This window comes from Bombina bombina, chromosome 5, assembly GCF_027579735.1.
Source record: "Bombina bombina isolate aBomBom1 chromosome 5, aBomBom1.pri, whole genome shotgun sequence".
Taxonomy (NCBI): domain Eukaryota; kingdom Metazoa; phylum Chordata; class Amphibia; order Anura; family Bombinatoridae; genus Bombina; species Bombina bombina.
Window position 1 is genome coordinate 1,033,192,059 of NC_069503.1, and position 18,406 is coordinate 1,033,210,464.

The window sequence follows — 18,406 nt, forward strand, 5'->3', positions numbered from 1 at the left end:
TTAATGTTACTTTTTGAAAAAAAATAGCATATTTTAAGCTAAAAGAAGGCTGATCCATTGATCATCTTAGAGAGATGCAACAAAGATATATGAAATTACTTTAAAAGCTATGCCAGGCAGCCTTTTCATAAGATAGTAAAATATAATTTTACGTAATCACACTCCACGCATTATTTTCAAACATATGTTGAGTGCGATTGTTTAATTCTAAGCATGCACTCATGAAGGTATCAAAGTCTGATGAGGGAGCAAAATCCGACAGAACGCCGGCCGTGTCAGTAAAGTACCAGATGGGTGGTAACCCTAGTTATATCAGATGATGAAGTACAGGTTGATGATTTATGATTTTGTCTTAGTAAATGGAGCCTATGATTTTTTTTTTTATATATAATTCTGTCAACATGTGCACTTAAATAATATTTAGATTTTCTTGGGAATAAATAAACCTGAAATATACTTAGTAATATGACTATTATTAATATATCTGTATAGCTTGAAAGACAAGAACACATTTTATAGTTGTAAATTATTAATAGTAAAACATTCCAAACCTTCAAGACGGCAATGTTTTGCACAAAATAATTGCCATTCACATCTGCCTTTTAATATGGCAAAAAATATATGACTGCATAATGCATGATTCATATTCTAGATTTGAATGGCCATTAAAATAAATAACATTTTAATTGACAATATAAAAGTGCACAGTACAAAATAAATGGGAACTGTGACAATTTGTTAAGAATACAATAAACAGTATTATATCAAATATAAGAATTATATTCATAAATACTATCAATAGCTTAATCATAAGACTAGGTATAAACAGTACAAATATCAGTTGATGGTTATTATTTAATCATATTATTTTAATATTGCAAGACACATTTTTTATGCAAGCACAAAATAATAATTAAAGGATTTAGCAGAGCACAAAATATTTGACAGCATATATTTTCTACCTTATGTGATATAGTGTAAGTTGTCTGTATAGTTTGATAATTATTTAACCACTAACGGCAAAATACAAGTGGAGCACAATTGATAACGCAGGGGCAATATCTTTTGATCGACCTTGCACAAAGTATAATGCACCTTCTAGTATTATTAGGGGATCGTTAAAGAGATGTAAAGACCAAATTATTTATTTCATGATTCAGACACAGTGTATACAATTTTAAGCAACTATCCAATTTGGTTATATTATCAAATTTCTCTTGGAGCAGCAATGCACTACTGGGAGCTAGCTGAACAAATTGGTGAGGCAATAACAAGATGCATATATGTGTAGCCACCAATCAGCAGCTAGCTCCCATTAATGCATTGCTGCTACTGAATCTAATTAGGTATTGTTTTAAACAAAGGATACCAAGTGAACAAAGTAAATTAGATAAAATAAGTAAATTGGAAACTTGTTTAAAATTGCATGTTCTCTCTGAATCATGAAATAAACATTTTGGGCTTCATGTACTTTTAAATATGTAACCACAGTATCAACTTTTTTAGCGAGCCCTATATTTTTAATGGATAGTGAAGGCAGCACTATTAGCATGCTCATTTTACTCGTATTAAGTGTTCTGCTCGAGTGCAATCCGAAATACTGCAGTAAAATGTAGCCCTTTTTAAGACTTGAAATAAGCCATTGTTATTAATAGCACAGAACTAAATGAAGAATTCCAGTGTTTGTGCATCATCGGCTTAGCAGACCATTGGCTTAGTGCTTGAGGGCCAACTAAAATACTGCAATAAAATTTAGCACAGAACTACATGAAGAATGCAAGTGCTTGTGCACCATTGTCTTCATGCTTGAGCAATTTTCTACATTAATTTTACTGCTATAGAAGTCTATTTTGTGAGGAATTTAGCACACACTCTATCTGAAAGACAAATGAACTTTCGCTTATGTAATAAAAAAATTACTTCTTGTAATACCAGCACAAAAATAGAAGTGGTTTGGATTGTGATTGAACAATGTTAACGCTCCACAGCGCTGTATTTTTTTGTACTCTAGGCCTAAAGATGTAGTGGCACAGATGACCTGAAATCTGACAACATCTACATATTGTAGAAGAAACATATTAGTAAAGTTTACTTACAAATGCATATTGGTATGTTTGCAGACCATTGATTATTTTCTTTACAAGCAATAGTTTTCTGTCCTATTAGTTCAAATCCAAACTGACATTCAAATCGGAGAACATCACCATTAGAAAACCCATCTCCTTCTCTGATACCATATAAAGGAGTTCCCGGATCACCGCAGCTTTCCTTGTCAATTTCTGCAAAAAATGAACAAAAATAAATAGTACATTACAAACAATGGAAATAAAATATAAATGCAAGAAATAGCATTCTAAAGGAACACATACATATGTCTGTCTGTCTACTAGATATGTGCATTTGTGCGCATCGTTCCGTAAAAAATCAGGATGAAGGGAGACGCAAGCCACATTCAGTTCTTTTTGAAGCCAGATTTATTCTTGGGAAAGTACAACACACTGAGATATTTGCAAATCCAGATCCCAGTGTGTTGTACTTACATAAGAAAAAAATGTGGCTCCGAAAAGAGCCAAATGTGGCTTCGTGCCACCTTTGTCTTGATCCGTTACAGAATGATGTACTCGAATGAACATATCTACCATCTAACCTTTATTTGTCTACCTCTATATCTGCTAGTGTCAAGGAAGAATTTATACAGCATACATAATAATGCAATTAAAAAAAAGGCTAAGGGGCCGACTTATCAAAGGACGAAACAGCAGTTAAGAACTGCGGTATTAAGACAGCTGCTCCTCAACTGGTCCGCTGCCTCTGAGGCTGCGGACATCAATCCGCCTGATCTCATTTGATCGGGTTGATTGACACCCACCCGAACTGCTTGTGCAATGTTAAATGATGACAGCGTATGCTGTCGGCATTCAGTGATGTCTGTCGTACATGATCCGCTGAGCGGATCATGTCCGACAGACATTTTATAAATCGGCCCCCATGGATCTTATTGATCATAATATGGAAAGACGAGTGAGCAAGCAGCATCTGCTGTTTGCAGTTAACATTTCACAAGCAATTGTTTGTTCATCTGGCCCCTGCTGTTACACAACCATTTGCACGAGAGCAGAACTTGTCAATCATCCTGATCGGATCTGATCAGGATGATTTAAAGGGACAGTGTACTGTAGAATTGTGTTTATCTTAATGTGTTTCTGCAGACTTGTTATACCAACTGCAGAGAATAAATGTATGGAAATTGTTCCTTTATGATTATTTTTCTATATGAAATAGCTTTTTTTTGCTAGTAGAAACCACAACCTAAATCTAAATAGACTGAGCTTGCAGTGAGAGTAGACATCCTTATCTTTTTTTATTCTCTCTATGCACAATGACCTCCTTATCTTATCTTTGATTACACAAAAGCAAGTGCAATTAAAAATAAATATTTTATTACAAATATCTCACACTTCCCGCTAGGAGTATAAATTATTTTGCAATGTCATGTTTACATAGCTGAAATATAGCCAATACATAACTATTAACATTTTCAGTATATGTGGGAATAAAACAGACAAAAACATATATTTCAAATGACAAGATAATATTAAAGAAGCTACTTATAAACTATTGAATTCACTGCAACAGGTAAAATTGGTCATTAAAAACTCATTAAAGGGGAGAAAATGTTACAGCCTTAACCCTTGAGGTAGCGGAAAGGCTAAGTAGCAGCGTTCTTAAAGGGACATGAAACCCAAATTTTTTTTTTCATGATTCAGAAAGATCATACAATTTTAAACAACTTTACTTTACTTCTATAATTTAATTTGCTTCCTTCTCTTGTTATCCTTTTCTGAAAGGTTTATCTAGGTAAGCTCAGGAGAAGAAAATAACCTAGGTTCTATCTGCTGATTAGTTGTTGCATATTTATACTTATTGTCATTGGCTCACTCATGTGTTCAGCTAGAAACCAGTAGTGCATTGCTCCTCCTTCAACAAATGATACCAAGAGAATGAAGCAAATTTGATAATAGAAGTTAATTAGAAAGTTGTTTAACATTGTATGTTCTACCTAAATCATAAGACATTTTTGGGTTTTATGCCCCTTTAAGGCTGAAACTCTAATAATCATATGTTTGATTATATATAGTAAAAAAAACTTTGCAATATGTTTGATTGTTTTTTTTTTTTTTTTTTAAATGTTTTCCAGCTTTACTGCAAATTCACGCAGAAAATTCTAACAACTGGAAATGGCAGACTTTATTCATATCTTTCCCTAATTAGTCTTATCAGGGGGGTCAGATAAGAAACTGGAAAAGAATAATCGTTTTGCTAAAACAATGACAGTGGATATGAATGTCTACTCCTGTAACAAGTATAAATTGCTTCCACCAAATCTGACCTTTAAGAGATTGCATATTAGACAGTAAGGTAAGAGGGGAAAAGATAAAGGGACAAACTCCAGCCAGATAGCTTTACCAGAGATCTTTGAAATCTATACTGCTGGTCATTATCTGTAAGATATAATATTGTCTCTTTAAATGGTGTCTGGCTTATTGATATAGATGTTTGTTGGGTATTTTCTCATTGCTGTGGATTCCCTGAGCAGTATTTTCACTGAGTAGAGGCCCTGCAAAAGTTATGTTAGATCAGTATGTCCTAGTCTCAATAGCCTCAGCAGAGAATGAGGTCTACATAATAACCTACAGTGCATGTGATGAGAAGCTAATCAGTGCCACCTTCTCCCAAGATGGTGCAGAAAGGGGTTAAATATATATAAGTACATGATTTGCACTTAAGTGTACATTACACACTAAATACTTTTCATGCACCTCTCCTTAATCATTGATGCCACAGTTTTAAAACATAGGTTTCACTGCAGGTATCTGAAGGAGAGTTTAATATCCCTTTAAAAATCATGTCAGATCAGATGCAAGATAGGATAATAACCCTGACCAATTATTAGAGTATGCAGAAATATTCCCCTATGTGAAGTCTTGGTGAATTTAAACAATGTTGCACCATTTCTTAAAGGAAATGCATTTTTTTAATATAGTGAACAGAAGGTCAGTTAAAACTCACCTGCAATTTTACCCTTAACCAATTTTGTAAAGAAATCACACATTTAGGCCACTGTTGCTATATTTGCTGGTACAGCTTGCAACTTCAAAGGCCTTACTGCATCAATGTATTTAAAGCAAAGTAAACCTTATATCATAAAAATGGGCTATGATGATGACCCTGTTAGATGGCACTGGAGTTACTTTAGTAACGAAAAAGTAATTTTCCTGTACATCATGAAAAGTAAATATCCTGTATGTGCGGACATGACTGTGTTTATTTAAGACATAAAAGTAAAGAAAGACACAAAGAAAGGAAGACATAGCCCTTAGTGTTTACTGTGTGTGTGTATGCGTCTGTGCGAGTGTGCGTGCATGAGTGCATATGTATTAACCATGTTTTATAATTTGCAAAATTCTGGATTATGCTTTCTGTGTTTATAAAAAACAAAGAAAAAGAAAAAACTGGAATGTTAATGCCTATTCTCAAATATAAAAAGATCTGTGTGTGTATGTGCATGTGTGCATGTGTGCATGTGTTGTGTGTGTGTGTTTAAGTCCTGAATCAAAAATTTAAAATAATTATAACTGCAAAATTAAACCAAAATGCTTTGTGTAGTGGGTGCTTGCGTACAGTGTGTAGTGTTTGTGTGGTGTGTAGTGCGAGAGTAGTGTTTATTTATTATGTGTATACACTGTGTTTGTGTAATGTATCATATTTATGTTGTTTGTGTTTATTGTATGTGATGTCTATGGGGTTTATATGTGTGTTTAGTGTTTATGTATATGTATATATGTGTGTGTGTGATATTTTAGTGGTGTGTGTTTGTGCAATGTGATTGTTGTATGTGTGTAGTGTTTTTTGTAGTTTGTGCTTGTCCATTTCATATGGTGGCACTTTCCCTTATTATGATATTTTTGCAAACTAAAGGTAGTTTCTAAAATTGATTGGTCTGCTGAAAAAAGGTATAGTTTGTGTGGGTACATCACAGTAAAAAAAAAAAAAACAATATGTTAAAATATCTCAGCAGCAAAAGGGTTAAGCACACTTAAAGTGACGTAAAATACAAACGTTTTCTTTCATGATTCAGATAGGGTATACAATTTTAAACAACTTAAACATTTTTTTGTATTATCTAATTTGTTTGGTTCTGTTTGTTTCATTTGTTGAAAAGTTTACCTAGGTAGGCCTAGAAGCTGCTGATTGGTGGCTGCACATATGTGCATCTTGTCATTGGCTTTCAGCTAGCTCTCAGTAATGCATTATTGATCCTTCAACAAAGGATACCAAAGAAATGAAGTAAATTAGATAATAGAAGTAAATTGACAAATTGTTAAAAATTGTATGATCTATCTGAATCATAAAAGAAACATTTTGGGTTTCATGCCCCTTTAACTCTTTACAAAAGTCACATCATCATTAAAACTTGTAAAGATGCCTATTTTATGTCTCAGGTTTGGACCTTATTTGGACCATGTTTTTAAATTTCACTTATATATACACTGTGTTTGTTCCCAAATTTTAAATTATTTTGGGGTTGATCAGAATCTTTGGTTTAATCATTAATGGAAAGTTAAAGGCTGCCAATGAGCTTTTTCTATACCCACATGATGACATTCAGATGTTTTCATTGTTTATCAGCACCACTCTTTTTATTATTGTTTTGATGAAAAATGTCTCAATACTTAAAAGGACACTACACCCAAAAATGTTCTTTCATGAATCTAGTAGAGAATACAATTTTAAACATCCTTCCAATTTACTTCTATTATCTAGTTTGCTTCATTATTTAGCTATCCTCTGTTGAAGAAAAAGCAATGCACAGGGGTGAGCCAATCATATGAGGCATATATGTACAGCAACCAATCAGCAGCTACTGAGCATATCTAGATATGCTTTTCAGCACAGTATATCAAGAGAATAAAGCAAATTAGATAATAGAAGTAAATTAGAAAGATATTACACTTTGCATGCTCTTTCTAAATCATAAAAGAAAAAATGTGGGTTTAATGTCACTTTAACATATTTTAGTCCTGTTTTGTTGATTACTTACCAAATTCTCAGAATATATGGAGCCATTTTTCAATTGTTGAATTCCACAGGTAAAAGGATAAACTCAAGAGAACACTTTTACTTATTAAAGGGGCAGTCAAGTCAAAATTAAACTTTCATGATTTAGATAGAACAGGCAATTTTAAGTAACTTTCCAATTTACTCCTTTTATAAATTTTTATTTGTTCTATTGGGATATTTATTTGAAAAGGCTGGAATGTAAGCTTATGAGCCAGTCCATTTTTAGTTCAGCACCTGGGTAGTGCCTGCTGATTGGTGGCTACATTAAGACATCAATCAGCAAGTGCTACCCAGGTGCTGAACAGAAAATGGGCTGGCTACTAAGCTTACATTATTGCTTTTTCAAATAAAGATACCATGAGAATGAAGAAAAATTGATAATAGGAGTAAATTAGAAAGTTTCTTAAAATTGCATGCATTGGGTGTCAATTTATTAAATTGCCGCTAAATGCCGACAGCATACGGGGGATGGTAGAAAGCATTATCCACTGCTTATTAAATCTACCCCTCTATCTGAAGCATGAAAGTTTAATTTTGACAAGACTATTCTTTTAACAAAGCTTCAAATCTAACATTATATTACCCCCCGAGCCATATTGGTTAACGTTAATAAGCAATATCATCACATAGATACAAACTCTACCTGCTCAATCAAATAACGTTTAAAAAGTTATATTTAACAATTTTTACACTTTTTAAAAAAAATAACCACATTGATAACCCAGCAAACACACAAGCCCACTATACCTTTAATGCTCCTGTTTAAATCCCTTAAAAAGACATACACATATCTCATTTTTTAATTGCACACATCACCTATTAGCATCACTTCATATTATTAAAAGGGTTTATTCATCATATAGGCCCTTCTATCTGTGATGTAATTGCTAAACCTTAAAAACTGCCATTTTCTTTGCACTTTTTTTTTAATTGGGATATTAATACCAATTTGTGTTGTATTCAGAGAAGTAATGATTTCAATTTTATGGGGTATTAATGACAAAAGCACACTGACATTAAAGGGACATGAAACCCAAAATATACCTTTCATGAATTAGATAGATCATACAATTTTAAATAAGTTTTCATTGTAATTCTATTATCTAATTTGCTTCATTCTCTTGGGATCATTTGCTGAAGGAGCAGCAATGCACTACTGGGAGCTAGCTAAATACAAATGGCAAAGGGCATATATGTGCCGCCACTAATCAGCAGCTTCTCAGCCTACCTAGATATACTTTTCAACAAAGGATACAAAAACTAAACAAATTTGATAGAAATAAACTGGAAAGTTGCTTAAAATTGCATACTCCACCTGAATCATGAAACAAAAAAATTGAATTACATTCCTTTTGAAGGGACAGTCTACACCAGAATTTGTATTGTTTTAAAAGATAGATAATCCCTTTATTACCCATTTCCCAGTTTTGCATAACCAACACAGTTATAATAATATACTTTTAACCTCTGTGATTATCTTGTATCTAAGCCTCTGCAAACTGCCCCTTTTTTCAGTTCTTTTGACAGACTTGCACTCTAGCCAATCAGTGCCTGCTCCCAGATTACTTCACGTGCACGAGCACAGTGTTATCTATATGAAATATGTGAACTAACACCCTCTAGTGGTGAAAAACTGTTAAAATGCAATCTGAAAGAGGTGGGCTTCAAGGTCTAAGAAATTAGCATATGAACCTCCTAGGTTAAGCTTTCAACTAAGAATACCAAGAGAACAAAGCAAAATTGGTGATAAAAGTAAATTGGAAAATTGTTTAAAATTACATGCTCTATCTGAATCATGAAAGTTTATTTTGGCCTAGACTGTCCCTTTAAGTTAAAAAATATTTACCCAAGATGCAGCACTTTCTGGTTTATGCTATGAGATTAATGTGCCTTTAATAATCATGTAAACGTGATAGCGAATATTTATGCATTATTTATCAAGGTTGTTTGTAGTATGCAGTTATAATATTACATTAGATGGAAAGTAGCAGCTTTCCCGGACAAAAAAATAAAATAAAATGAGAATTAAGGCTAATATAAATGAATAATATTTTCAAGGTTGCACGGTGGACATAAGAAAAAAAAAATCAAAATCATACAGATGTTCTTTTCAAAATTGATTACCTATGTGGTCTGTGGGTTCATTACTTTCTTCAGATCTTCACTCCCAGTGCTATAACTATGCCTTGTTATGAATTAGAATTGCCTTTTTATTTGTTGTATATTATCCTCCGGAGCCTACTGGCACTCCATGCATGTAGTGTGCAAGCGGTGTAACAGAACACAATTGACTTTAAAAGTTATAAAGCGAAATATTTGGGCTACTCAAATATCATTTTAAGTCATGTACCATATGTTTAAAAGACTAGTTGCATAAGGGCTAGCAATTATTGTTTGGAAATATATATTAACTTTAAAACTGCAGTAATATACCACCAAACAAAGCATTACAAATATATTTTAAAGGGATAGGAGAGTCAAAAGTAAACTTGCTTGATTCAGATAGAGTATGGCATTTTTAGACACTTTTACATTTACTTCTTTTTTCAAATATGCTTTGTTCTCTAGGTATCCATTACTAAAAATGAATTTGTATATATCCTACACTAGTGGGAACGAGCTTGTGAATGGCGCCTGTACACATTTCTCTCATGTGATTGGGTGACTAGATGTTGGCTGATTTTGGCCGTAGAGAAAAAAAAAACACACATTAGTGAATTTGGCTAAGTATTTTACCTTCTTTTCCTGGGATAAATGTCTCTGTGATTATTTTATTTAGTTAGCAGTGTTGCACAAATTGGGGTTGTGGTAGATAGTTGCCCACTATTATTTGGACTGTTTTGTTGTAAAATATATGTGTATATATACCTGCAAATATATATATATTGGTTCCTAATAAATTACTTGGAAATAATGGAGACCCTTTATAGAGTTTATTTCATTTAACGTAGATGTAATGGTTTCAGTGGTTTTACCATCGAATTATATTTAGTTAGTATTAATTTAAAAATCCATTACCATTAATTACCACAACCACACTGAAAAAATCCTACTTTTAGGAGGTGTTTCTATGAAAACCAATGCTAATGAGCAACTGATATCCAGGTATCGTTCATGTATAAGTATGCCTTTCCTAATAATCTGAATCTTAATTCAAATAGCTTTAATTTCACCCTTCTACTCACAAACATTTTTGGAGATGTTTGATTGCTGTTCTTTCATAAGCATGGAAGAAAATGTTTGTCAACTAGAACCTTTCAAATTATAATCAATAAAACAGGTTTTTAAAGCTTAAACCTTTTTTTTTTTTTCATGAGTGTGACGATGCAATTTAGTTCTGAGCTCTATGTTATGAAACCAGTTTGATTCCCGAAACATGATGTAGAATATCTGTAAAAATCTGACCAGAAAATATCACATGTACATCTCTTTTCAAAAAGGGATATTTTACTTCAAAATTTCCTCATTAGCCACATCCCATGACTTGCAAGGGAGTCTGCTTCTAGCTTGTGCAGGCACAGTCACTTTATTTTTTTTTTTATTTTTTTTTTTATTGTACATTTTTATTATAAACATAGGTCATCACAACTCTTACAAACATTACAGATATGAATGAAACACAAAAATTACAGGAGTTACATGTCGCATTATGATAAAGTGACAAGGTTGTTGCTACACATAACCAGGCTTTTACCTCCATTCCTTACAGTTCTAAGGGTCAAATTATATCTGGGTGAGAGGTGAGATAAGGAGTATGCAAAAGTGTTCACAGGTAGGGAGAGTCGTTGTCTTTTGATAGGTTAAGATTGTGGTGTTTTCCGCCTTTTATTCTGTTTTTTAAGAGCGGAATTACGCTAGTAATCAGTAGTAGTATGGGTATGGCCTGTGGAAGCTGCTGAGCGAGGGCGCGGGGCCGACAAGGGCCTCCGCCCAAAAGGGGTGAAATCTAGGTTTAGCCAATTTTGTACTGTCGTGGGCTGAGGTACCCCCTCAAAAGGGGAAAGAGGTATTAGATGCGGGGGGGGAGGGGAGGAAAGGGGCACATTAAGTGGAGGGGAAGAAGGGGGGGGGGGTGAGGGGGAGTGCTCAGGACGTCCTGGACCCGTGCAGGGGCCAGTGACACTGAGGGGCAGGAAAATCCTAACGTTTAGTTCTGAGGCTCTGTAGGTAAGCTTCCCAGGGTTCCCAGACAAGGCAGAAAATGTCCGACTTGCGTTGGACTCTGTAAACAAAGTCTTCCATGGACTTGACATAATTTAGATAATCCGTTACACTCTGCCATTTCGGTGGATGCACCTTTTTCCAGTTTCTGGCAATTGCCATTTTAACTGAGGTGAGTATGTATATAAGGAGGGTTCTCTTGTGCGGGGGCACTTTCTCCAGGTCCAAGTGTAGGAGAGCCATTCCGGGGTCCACTATCTCTGGGAGGCCCATCGAGCTACAGATCCTACTGGTCTTACTCCAGAGTGACTTTAGGTTAGGACAAGTCCACCACGTGTGTAGTGGCGCACCAATGCCACCACAATTTCTCCAACAGGAGGGGGAGTGATTGGGATAGAGGGTCTGCAGTCTGGTCGGGACCAGGTGCCACCTGGTGAGCATGTTAAAGTAAAGCTCGTACATCGTGGTGCAATGCAGAGCAGCCTTGGTCTTGGCGATGGCCAATGTCCATTTCTTAGGGGAGTATGTCGTTTTGAGATCTGCCTCCCAGGAGAGCATGTGTCTCGTCTTTGGAATTGTAGGGGGAACCAGTAGGCATTGGTAGTGTGCCGTGAGGGGTTTATGGGTCTGTAGGCCCGTTTTCCATCTAGATTCCCAAGCCGTAGGGGGTCGTGGGGCGTCTCCCAGGAACCCCCAGGCTTTTAGTAGTGATCTCAATCTTAGAAGTTCGAATACCAACTGCCGCGGGACCTCGAAGTTTGCCACCATCTCGTCTTGCGTAAGAAGGCGACCTTCTGCGTAAAAGTCACCTACTGTCAAAATCCCGACCCTACGCCACCGGTTCAGCCTCATGTTGGGGAGGGTCTGGAGTATGAGGAGTACCGGCTGGATAGGAGAAGGATGGGGGGCGATCTGGGTGTTATGCCGCAGTTTATACCATAACATTTGGCATCCTCTCACAATTGGGTTAGAGATGGTGTGTATGGTGGCAAGGTGCGGGGGGAACCACAGCAAATCGGATAAATCAATATAAGCAGGTAGTGATGCCTGTTCCAGCTCCCTCCATCTCGTGGGAGGGAGGTCTCGTCCCCAAGCTGAGACATGAGAGATCATTGCCGCTTCATAGTACATCCTCACGCTTGGCAAGCCTAGTCCTCCCTGATCTAGGGGGGACTGTAAGATTGATGCCGCGACTCTAGGTCTCTTGTTGTTCCAGACATACCCTTTGAAAAGGGTCTGAAAACTTTTCAAGAGCTTTTCTGGGACTGGGAGGGGGATGCATCGCATAATGTATGTTAGTTTGGGCAGTAGCATCATCTTCAAGGCTGCAATCCTACCCATCCAGGAGAGCTCGTCGTATTTCTTGGATTTCAAGTGTTTGTCAACTACCTTTAGCAAGGTGTGGTAGTTCTCCTGGAGGACCGTCTCCTTGTCATGAGACAAGAAGACCCCAAGGTGCCGAATACCTCTAGTGGACCATTTGAAGGAGTATTGTTGTCGTAGTGTTCTCTGTTCTTGATGGTCAAGATGGATCATGTACGCCTCCGTCTTGGCTACATTTATTTTGTAATTAGAGAGTACACCAAATCTTTCGATGAGAGCCATCAACGGTGGGAACGATAGGGTCGACTCAGCAATGAAAAGTGTGAGATCATCAGCAAACAATGCCACCTTTTGTACTGAGTCATGTAGCAATAGACCCTGGATTTGGGTGTCCTGTCTAATGGCTTCCGCTAATGGCTCCATAACCATCGCAAAGAGGAGCGGCGACAGGGGACATCCCTGTCTCGTTCCATTCCGTATGTGTATCCTAGGGGAGCAGAAACCCAGTCCCTTAACCACTGCTGTGGGGAGGGTGTATAGGGCCTCAACTGCTTTACAGAATGAGTGCGGGATCCCAAATGTTCTCAAGGTTTCAAACATGTATTCCCATCTCACCCTGTCGAACGCCTTTTTGGCATCTAATGACAGGGCGAGAAGGGGCAAACCCATATCATGAGATTCAGCAAAGATGTTCAACAGTCTACGGGTATTATCTGTACCCTGTCTGCCTTGGACAAACCCAACTTGGTCCAGGTGGATTATAGAAGGGAGGTGCTTCCCTAGTCTTGTCGCAAGAACTTTTGAACACAGTCACTTTATTTATCTCCTCAGTTTAAAGGGACATTGTACACTAGATTTTTCTTTGCATAAATGTTTTGTAGATTATCCATTTATATCGTCCATCTGGTAGTGTATAATGTATAGTTTTGATTATTTTTTAATAACGTGCAGATTTTTAGACTCCTAACCAAGCCCCACACTGTGACTGTCAGATGTATACATGTGTTTACAGACTCCTGATGACTCCTGTTTATGTTGTCTTTTCATATGCAGGGAAGAAGGGAATGTCTGCTCGTCCTTGTTTTCCCAGCCCCTGTCACTGGGTGTCCCAGCCAAACCTCATCAACAGTGCTAAACTGGAAGCTTCTAAATAGGTTTTCAAAAGGTTTTATATTTGATTTTTAGATCAGCATCTGTGCATAAACTTCTTTATAGTAGTGTCTATTACATGCAGTTATATGAACATTGGTTTAAGGAAATCTACTATGAAATCTCTCAAGATTATGGAAGAATTTGATAAGTTCAGAGTAAAGCAAATTGTGAATACAGTAATGATTGTGCTGATTAGCAATATTTTTTCTACAAGCAAATGACAGTAAAAAGAGTGAAGGATAACTCTTCTCAGAGCACTTACTCTTGAGAGCTGAAGGCATTTTGTGATAAAGTGTCTTTATTTTTATACATAGAGATGTCTGATATTTTCTAATCAACTTTTTAAAAATATGTTTTATCCCTTTCAAGGAAACTAGCATAAGTGTAACATGTCCCTTTGCATCCTTTATTCTAGAAAAATCATTATATTTTTTAGCACATATTTTATATATATTTTTAGCAGATATTAAAAATAATTACCATTTACATATGCCTATTAGGTCATTTATTTTCAATATAAGCTAACAAAGTATTATATTTGTAGATAGATAGATAGATAGATAGATAGATAGATAGATAGATAAACAGACGGATAGATAGATATATAGATAGATAGAAAGATAGATAGAAAGATAGATAGATAGATAGATAGATAGATAGATAGATTGATAGATGATAGATAGATAAATAGATAGATAGACATATATATAATAGGTAGATAGATAAAAGATGGATAGATAGATAGATAAAAGATAGATATATAAATGATAGATAGGTAGATAAATAGATAGATAGATAGATAGATAGATAGATGATAGATAGCTAAACAGACGCATAGACAGACAGACAGATGATTGATAGATAGATAAATAGAAAGATAGATGTATAGATGATTGATAGATAATAGCTAGATAGATAGATAGATAGATAGATAAATAGAAAGATAGATGTATAGATGATTGATAGATAATAGCTATATAGATAGATATATAGATAGATAGACAGACAGAAATATATATAAGTGATAGATAATAGATAGATAGATATATAGATGATGGATAGATAAATAGATAGATATACATATAAATAATAGATAGATAGATAGATAGATAGATATATCAAAGATAGATAGATAAATGATAGATAGGTAGATAGATAAATAGATAGATAGATAGATAGATAGATAGATAGATGATAGCTAAACAGACGTCTAGATAGATAGACACACAGACAGATGATTGATAGATAAATAGAAAGATAGATGTATAGATGATTGATAGATAATAGCTAGATAGATAGATAGATAGACAGACAGACAGAAAGATATATAAGTGATAGATAATAGATAGATAGATTTCCCCCCCCCCCCAGCTTGTCACTGGGATGCTCATGCGAAATAAGAGCAGTAAATTTATACAGTTCTCTAAGTAACGGTTTGTTTTGCATTCCTCTGCAGCAGAGCAGTGGGAGGATATTTAAGCAATGATTATAATCCAAAGAGCAGCAATAACATTATATAACCACCCAAGTATAAAAGCATTGATATTGCTAGATAATTAAAAATAGTTCTATTCTTTGCAAGCATAATTAATTAATCATCAGAGAGTAAGCTGTATTGTTAGAATTGCAAGTCGCCTCATTAAATTAGCACTTAAAGTATCCATCCAGATGTTATTTAGACATAACAAGACCCAACTCTATTATTCTAAAAACAAAGAGGCATCTGACATATCTGACAGAAAATGCATAAAACACCTAGCAAGAAATATTCAGTAGTAAATCAAAAAAATGAAAATGTTAAGTATACAACAGAAAGGGGAGGTGGATAATTATGTATTATTGTATATCTGTACAATATCAAATTCATCATCTTGTAATAGATATGATCAACGTGAGGATATCATGAACAGCGGATGTACAATTGCCTTAATCAATACATGTAGAAAATACAATAATATGTAAAAACAAACAAACATACTTTTCCTTAATTATTTTTATATTTACACAAGTAAAAGTGCTTTATTTATACTACAAAGGGGTGTGAGGCAGTGAGATGGTCCAACTGTTAAGTGGTCATATGTATTATGTGCAATAACAGTTCAAAATTGTTTGTCATGGGTTAAAAATCCAATCGACCAGGGCCAACTATATATTTTATCTAGTCCAATAGATATAAGCATAATTAAGATGGATAAAGATATTAATCAGCTGCAGATTACTGATTTATAACTAAGTGTTTTCTGTGGAAAATAAATAGTATTAAGTCAATAAATTATAATCAACAACCATTCTACATTTACGGTATCGGCCTGTGCTTTATAATTCTGATCGTTCATGTCTGAAATGAAAGTAACTAGCAAAGTTTCAAATTGTTTAGTTATCACTGTTTGATTATTTATAAAAGGAGAGTGATTATTATCTAGGTAAGTGTCATATTAAATATTGAACACTTTATAACAGAAGATCTAGCAATATACTTTAACAGATGTTCATGAGCATATTAAAGTGATGGTAAATCCTAGCGTTTCAAAAACACTAGGACTTACCAGCACTAAAAATAAATGGGACCATCAGTATGAGTTAACATATGTTTTCATGAAAGACACAATATTGGTTTTACCAAGCAAAAATTGCTGTTGAACATTTGAATCAAACATTTATTTAATTAATATGCAATCAGTTCTACAGCATTATAAAAATATTATTACCTTTATAGTTCACCTTAAAACCAATTGATCCAATGCTTTCATCAGATTGTAGATGAAGCCACATTTGGTTACTGATGCTCACAATTAAATCGGGAACAAAACTTCCTGATAACCTACGGAAAAGAATAGACATGTATTTATAAAATGATATCATACTAACCAAATATATAAACCAAAGTTTTTAGAATTAGAAGATACTTCTATTTTAAGTACTTCCAAATGCACATAAACTTAAATAGACATGAAACCAGGGTTCCAAATTCCAGTAAATGCACTATTCTTTCTCTGGGGACATTGGTAAAACTGGTATTTTCAGTATTAAATTATAATAAAAGCAAATCAAATAAACAATGGAAGTTCATTGCATTCTTTCTACAGTCTATAATTAAGCATTTTACAAGGAATTACGTTTTTCTTTAAAGTGGCATAAAAGTCAAAACCAAACTTTAATAGTTCACATAGGGCACACAATTTTAAGAGACTTATTTAATTATATTGTCAAATGTATTTTGTTCTCTTAGCATCTGTTGTTGAAAAACTCTAAAAGTTACTACTAAGAGCTAACCGTCAATTGGAAGAATAATAATTAATTAATTTTCCTAATATTTTACATAAACTAAAAATGTCATTAAGTAACATGAACAATTTCCCATGTATATTTCACAAAAAGGAGAACTAACAAATGAACAAAGATTAAACTTTGTTCTAAGGTCATTAGTATTCTACTCATTATTTAGTTAAAACTGAAACATTTTGAAATACATTTTTATTTAACTTGCAATAAAATATACAGTTATAGAAAAAAAAAAGCTTACAAATGAGGTGGAGCAAAGTATATTCATATTTAATTTTTCTTTAATGTTTTTTAACAAACACAAAATTATTAATTGATTTTATGGTAAATACATGGAAATGTTTAAAAACAAAAAAATATTACAAATATATATATATATATATATATATATATATATATCAGATAACACAATAATAATTCCAACCAGAACTTACTCTTGCAAAACTGTTTTTGGATCTCCGACTTCACCCCCATCACCAATAGTAAGCGTGTCATAACCAATTTCAAGATCAAATTCTTCAAAATTTATTTGAATCACCTAAAATAGAACATACAATATAATAACATATATTATTATTCATTATTCTGCAATTTGAAAAAGTTATTGCTAATGCACTAAGTAACCATACTTGCATGGAATAACATTTAGCAACATTACTTAAAACGGCTGATGTGAAAAAGTCAAAGGGCTGAGTAACATTATATTGTGATCTACCCTATTGGGATTGAATTTCACCAGAACCAATCCATCCTTTACAATCAGCTTGCATATTCCAAGTTATTTCCGGTTGCTTATTAAAAACAAAAATTAGCCACTCTGCTATTAAAAGTCGAAGATGTAAAAATAACCAGCTTACAAGGGACTTTAAGTTAAATCCTATTAACTTTACAGGTAAATTTGGAGATTTCAAGTCACATACTTTGCACTTGCCGAAATTTGTATATTTAGAATTTTAAACAATTTGAGATTGCACTATAAAATGTTTAATTATAGTTTCATGTTTTATTTTCTCTCCTTTTACTGCAATGTAACTCTAGAAAATGTTGATTTGTTCAATTAGCCTGAGTTTCTATTAAATATAATGGGCTGTGACATGTTGAAACATTGCTATCCCCCGATCAATCACCTCTTATGAGAACAATTATGAACAGATATAACAAGTCAATGAAAGAGAGTATACAAATGTTGGCTGTGTGAAATCACTATAATTCTTGTTTGCACGCACTTTTATTGACTGTCCCTAATCGTCCTCAACAGAAGATATATACAGTATATATATATATATATATATATATATATATATATATATATATATATATATATATATGTATATATATTCATCCACAGGTAAAAAGCACTCACCGG

The 18,406-nt window shown here is 34.2% G+C and overlaps 1 protein-coding gene across 1 annotated transcript in view; it reads right to left on the bottom strand.

The window, feature by feature from the left end:
• Window positions 1-18,406, bottom strand: part of CSMD3 (CUB and Sushi multiple domains 3) — a 1,747,434-nt gene that overhangs the window by 874,982 nt on the left and 854,046 nt on the right. Inside the window, 3 exon segments of the mRNA XM_053715303.1 lie at window positions 2,097-2,279; window positions 16,467-16,579; window positions 17,475-17,578. Coding sequence (XP_053571278.1) covers window positions 2,097-2,279; window positions 16,467-16,579; window positions 17,475-17,578 — 400 coding nt within the window.